Genomic DNA, 6,000 nt, shown 5'->3' on the forward strand with positions numbered 1-6,000 from the left:
CACGTCTCCCATCTTGGATACGTGAAGCTTTGATCGTCGTCTTCGATCGGTACTTCTCCTTCAAGCTCTGATACCAATTCAAAGTTATGATTGCTAGAACTTAGAATATAAAGAACAACACTTCTTTATTAGATTTAGAAACTCTCACAAAACTAAATCTCTTCTCTCTAAGTCTCATAGAACATCTCTCCATGAACCCTTGTATTTATATAGAACTTGGACATCTCCCAAGTCTATTTGGATTTGGTTAAACACAAACTCTATCTAGATACTTTATCATTATCTAAAACATATTTGTGAATATCCTTACTTATCTCTAGAAGCTTCTTCTTCTAAGAGATAACTTCTTCTTTAAGTCTTGAATTATCCAACAGTGTATCGTCCAATAAAAAATAAATACAGTTTTTTTTTTTATTATTATTCACAGTGTTTGTATGTCTAACGCGGTCTAAATCGCATAGCTACTATAAAGTAAACAATTACAAAGTCGAGGAAAAAAGTATAACGTACGGAAATATATACGATAAATGATAATAATAAAGTTAGAATGAAAATAAATATACAACAAATGAATAGAAAAGAAAAAGGAAACACCAAATGGAAGAGAATTTGTTTGGAAGTTTGTTTAATAAGACGCGGCTACTCGGCGTCTCGAAAGAGCTCAAAGGTGTGAAAAATGTCAAAAGAGAATCTAATGCTTTTTGTTATCTTATGATAAAATCAACCCATCTACTATCTGAAACGTGTCCCATATTTGACACACAGATTAGCTAAACTAGATACGCAAAAAAAAAAAGGGGATTAATGGAGAATATTAGTTTCTCATTTAAAAGATTTTCTGAAAAAGAAATATAATGGAGAATAACAGTTTCTCATTTAAAAGATTTTCTAAACGTTAATTACAAATGCAAGCTCTCCAGATCCGTTGACTAGATATATTTGTGTAATTTATTAATAATCTAATATGTGCATGAGAATCAGACTGTTTTTTTTTTTTTTTTGGGAAACATCTTTGCAAGTCGAATAGTATTTTAAAAGATCTTTGTAGTAATCTAAATTTTGAAAGATTTCGTAGTAGTAAACCTTTAGACTTAAAAGTTTTGGAGAACGGCCGATATAATTAAAAAAAATCGCGTGGAAGTGGAACTACTCTATCAATGATTTTTTCTTATAGCCTAGTAGTAACATTATGTTATAGTGATTTTTAAAGGATTAAAGAAAAACTGTCGGCGATGTATGTTTTTGTTCATAAATCTAAGTTTTAGATGTATTGACCTAAAATTTTCATGACCTAAAATTATATACGTAGTCAACGTTTGTTTCTGATGATTTTCTTCTTAATCTGCTTGTAAATACAGCAAATGTTTCTAAATGTTTTTATTAAGACTACACCTCATAAATCTCTTCGAATGAGGAAAACATATCTTGCCAAATTAAAACGGGAAAGAAAGCGAAAATTGGCGTATATGGATCAGACAGCTCTGCTGTCGACAGATTGAAGTACTTTTTGTTTTGACAGCCAACAGTTTGAAGTACATGCAAGGTTTTTTTACAGTACAATTTTTGTGATTGTGTGTAGTATTCAACCTAACCACCAGATGAAATTTCTGAATTAGCAGGTATTTCCACTCAAAAATGTTAAAAGTTATTTAATCAATATATTAAGGTTGTAACAATATATTTTCAAAAATGTATGAATCCAAATAAATGTAGGAATTGGTTGGAACAATCGAATCCTAAATATAATATGGATGTACACACATGTCCACGTATGAAACCGCATTTACAATATTTGTTTTGGTGAAGTGACTAAATATTTCCTCAAACTACAAAATTTTGGAATAAAAGGATTTAATAGATCAAACGATAAACACTACAGAACAAGTAAAAAAACCCCAAAATTTTGCTCTCTAGTAAAATTTAGTTACATTCCTAGGAATCATGAGAAGGACAATTCCCCAGGAAACTCTCAAAAAGAAGAAGAAAAAAGACGTAAATTAAGAAGAACAAAAAAGTTAAAATATAAAAAAAGGTTCAGTGACTTGTAGTTGTTGTTTCGTCGGTATCTTTCACTTTCTCTTCACCTTCTCTCATCTTCTCTTCCTCTTTGGCAACACTTTCCTCCTGAGAAATCACCATTTTACCCTCGTGACCACCACACGTACATTTTTTCATCGCCGGTGTTGCGAGATACCTCGGCAAGTCTTCTCCGGCCATTATGACAAGAAACTTCTCCTCGTAAGCTCCTTTCGCCGCCTTATCTCCAGACCGACTCTCTTTCTCTTCATCGACGTTCTGACCATCTCCTTCGCCGGAGGAAGACAGGCGCCAGTAAGAGCAAGCGAGGATGAGAAGAGCAAAGGCGATTAGTCCTAGCATCGCCGCTAAACCGCCGAAGAGGTAAGGAACCGGCGAGTGCCACGGTGATTGCGGCGTCACTCCGTGGTGATTCACCGAGGTTGATGTCGCCACATCTTCAAACTTCGACTGTACGCTCAACGGTCTCATTTTTGTTGTTGTTGTGCAATCTCTTTTGTTTCTCTCTGATTTGTGTTGTGTGTGTTTGGAGATAATTTCCTCTACTTTGGTTTTTATTTTTCTTAACTTGATGTGGAAAAAGGAAAGATGAGTAATTGAGTATGAAACAGAGGAGAAGGTAAAGAGATATATTTATAGGTCTACGCAACTTGGGGACAAAGAAAGTGACGGTCATATTTAATTGATGGAATTTAGTGGAACCAACTCTTTTTCTTAACCCTAGTGAACTCAACGTATGTATCTTTATTAAAGAAAATAACGTATTTATTTCTTAAAAACGCCCCACAAAATATAAGTATTTCATTAAAATGATTTACCCTACATGGTAATTTTTATGAATGGTTACATTCATTTAAAAGCAATCAAGACATTGACGATGCTTTTAGACGCCATAAGTCTTCAAGTGTCTCTAATAGCCTAATTTGATAACCATATTTTAAGCGGTGCGGTAAAATTGTACATAGTAAAAAAGCATTTGTATTAAATATATAACTTAGTGATTGAATATGATTTTGATTAATTAGTAACATGAAGTTGGCAAAATTGATTACAAAAAGAAACAAAACTTACATACAAAAAAATGTTGAATACTGTAAAAAGTTACAGCTGGACAAGTGAAATTGATGAAATCTCTTCTCTTGGGATTGTTAGTTAATTAAAATTTAATGTTGACAAATAAAAAAAAAGGGACAGTGTTATATAATTAATCGTTTCATTTCATATATCAACAGAACTGGACAGCTAACCACTTTTTATTTTTCATTATTTTGAAAACAATAAAATACGGTGATTTGAGAGTTGATACTTGATAACTTGATATATACATAGTCCGTACAGATAGAGGCATATTTTGAAATCGATGTATTATCCATTTCACGTAGACATTTTAATATATGTATATATTATATCTTAGCAAAAAAAAGATTCATATCTTATAATGTAGCTAATCAGGACATAGTGAAAGAGCATTTTAGATTTGGGGGTGTAGTGGAATATGACAATGTTTTCACGATAATAATAGCGAACAAAGATTATTTGAAAGAGAGTGAGATTGTGGGTTAAAGTGCCAACAATTTCATTTTGTTTTTCTTCTTATTTCCAAAATTTCAATTGGCTTTGGTGCTTTTGACTTGACATATTTATATTAGCCTATCTCTCTTCTTTTCTTGCTCTCTAGCCAGGCTATATATGTGATGATTTCTTCTTCTTTTTTTTTGCATTATGAGATATGGATAAGTTCATAAGATTATTTAAGATCTCATGTTGTTTATGTGGTGAAGCACCAATCTTATAGATTGTTATTGAAAGTGCAGATATTGTTGGAACACTATTGAAGCTGTTGGAACAAGATCGAGATTGAGTCTTTCTAGCGTGAAAGCAAAGAAGGCCACGTGGGTCGTGGGCCATTGTTCAAGTTAAGCCCAATTGCTTGTAGAGACTTGAAGTGTGGCTTAAGTCTTCTAGAGTTATTGGCACTTGATATAAATACCAAGAGACGGCAACATGAAGACTTGCGCGTCTAGGGTTTATCGAGAGAGGCACACATGTTTATGACGTTGCCCCATCAACAAGATAGAGAGATCTTTTGATGGTTTTGTTGAGAAGCTATACTCGTCGGAAAAGACAATAGGAGTAGTAGTTTTCTTTCATTGTAATTCTAGAAAAGAGTGGTGGATACCATATAGCAATTGTAGGTTGCGGCCTTTTCTAGTGAATGGTTTCTGGACTTGGTCCCGGGGATGTAGGTTAACCGAACCCCGTTAACAAATCTCTTGTGTCTCATTTACTTTATGCACATACGAACTCGTTACACTCTCTCATCATACAAACGTATAGATCTAGCACACATATAATAATTTCAATTGGTATCAGAGCGGGAAACCGACCTGAGATTATTGTCTCTAACAGGTTAGATCCTGGATGTGTGGCTAGATGAGAAAGAAGAGTTGCTCTTGTTGTTTGAGAAGTAAAATCGAAATCGTTTTCCAGCGTGGTGAATTTGAAGAAAGGAAAATAAAGGGAGAATGATGAAGACGGTGGAATTGACGTCAAACTCGTCAGATTTTTTAGTGCAGTACACCGGAAGTTGCAGTACTGTTCATAGGAAGCTTCACGATTCTCTTGCCGTCGAGATTAGAAGCCGTCGAGAGAGAGTGGTTCGTTGTGGTTTGGGCTCAGTTCAAGATTGGTGGCCCAATATCTAATTTAATTAAACTAGGCCCCTAAAAAGAAGTTAATTAAATTTGGTGTAATTTTGGAAGAAAAAGCATCTTAGCACGTGTGGAATAGATGTTCTCTCCTCTTGGTTGCTTGGTTACGTGTGAATCAGATTGGGAAAATAAGAATGATCAGTCATCGAGTGTCTTCTTCTCCGTCTCTTCATGAAAACTGAAAAGAACCAAGGTAACTGACAGCACAAACCATGTCGGAAATGGTTTTTCAATTCCTTGTATTTCATGGCTGTCAGGTTCTATTGGAATGAAAAGAGAGTTTGTTTTCTCCTTTAGTCTTGTGAAATTGAAGATCTAAGTGAAAGAGGACAAAGTTGGAAAGAAAAAAAAAGTATGAATGGCACTGGAATTTTCAGAGCCCTAAGGTGAAATTTGAAGCAAAGTCGATTCATGTCATCTAGAGAAATGATGAAGAACCAAGATCTTGATCTATAAGAAAAGAGGTATACAGTAAAGCTCAGAGGAGAAGCGTTGGAATTAATTGTTCCTAGATCAGCTTGTGTTCTTAAGCTCTGAGGAATTAAAGTTTCAAAGCAAAGAGGATCAAAAGGTTGTCAGCTCCATTGGTTCATAGAGAGGATTGTCCGCAAAGAAATTGTCGCTTGTTGCTCATAGTTGTTGATCAAAATCTGGAGTGCGTCTTGATTCTGCGCCTCTGAGGGTCAAGAGAAGGATACGGGCATGGTAGACATGATGGATAAGATCCGCGAGATAAAGATGATGTTAGTAGTTCATGCCTCTATCATGTTCTGCTTTGAACAAATGAAGTCTATTAAAGCTACAAAGTGAAGTGGTGGGGTACGATGTCAACGGTCAACATCCGGACATTGTCAACATCATGTGTTTTAGTGATGATGGTCTCATTCTAAAGATGCTGGGTAAGAATCTTCTCTGTGAGTAAAACGAGGTCATCTCAGAATTTAATCAAGCTTCAAGATCTTGAAAGAAGAAGAAGAGGATTAATAAATTTTGATCTTGAAGAAAAGTGTGTTTAGAGTCACGTACAGCTATCGCTGGAAAGAGCAAGCTTCTGGCATTGCAAGAAATTGGCTATGCAATTGAGGAGATTCAAAACCGGTGAACATGAAGATCGTTTCTCAACTCACACTTAGAATATCGTGGTCGAGAAAAGCAAAGTTTCTAAAACCATGGAGGAGAAAACAAGATCCAGAGTTAAGATTAGCGGGGATGGAGCTCTCCTATGATGGGATTTCTAGTTCCTGGAAATTGT

At 35.0% G+C, this 6,000-nt stretch overlaps 1 protein-coding gene across 1 annotated transcript; it reads right to left on the minus strand.

Annotated features, from left to right (window-relative positions):
- Window positions 1-1,795: 1,795 nt before the first annotated feature.
- Window positions 1,796-2,932, minus strand: LOC9305387 (protein GLUTAMINE DUMPER 1). Its single transcript, XM_002869270.2, has one exon. It carries the CDS (start codon window positions 2,506-2,508, stop codon window positions 2,035-2,037), a length of 474 nt encoding a protein of 157 aa, XP_002869316.1. The 5' UTR covers window positions 2,509-2,932; the 3' UTR covers window positions 1,796-2,034.
- Window positions 2,933-6,000: the final 3,068 nt, after the last annotated feature.

This window comes from Arabidopsis lyrata, assembly GCF_000004255.2.
Source record: "Arabidopsis lyrata subsp. lyrata unplaced genomic scaffold ARALYscaffold_7, whole genome shotgun sequence".
Classification (NCBI taxonomy): Eukaryota; Viridiplantae; Streptophyta; class Magnoliopsida; order Brassicales; family Brassicaceae; genus Arabidopsis; species Arabidopsis lyrata.

What these genes read in the sequence shown, in the direction of transcription:
- LOC9305387 (XM_002869270.2), bottom strand. Translation starts at nt 2,508, where the DNA reads ATGAGACCGTTGAGCGTACAGTCGAAGTTTGAAGATGTGGCGACATCA.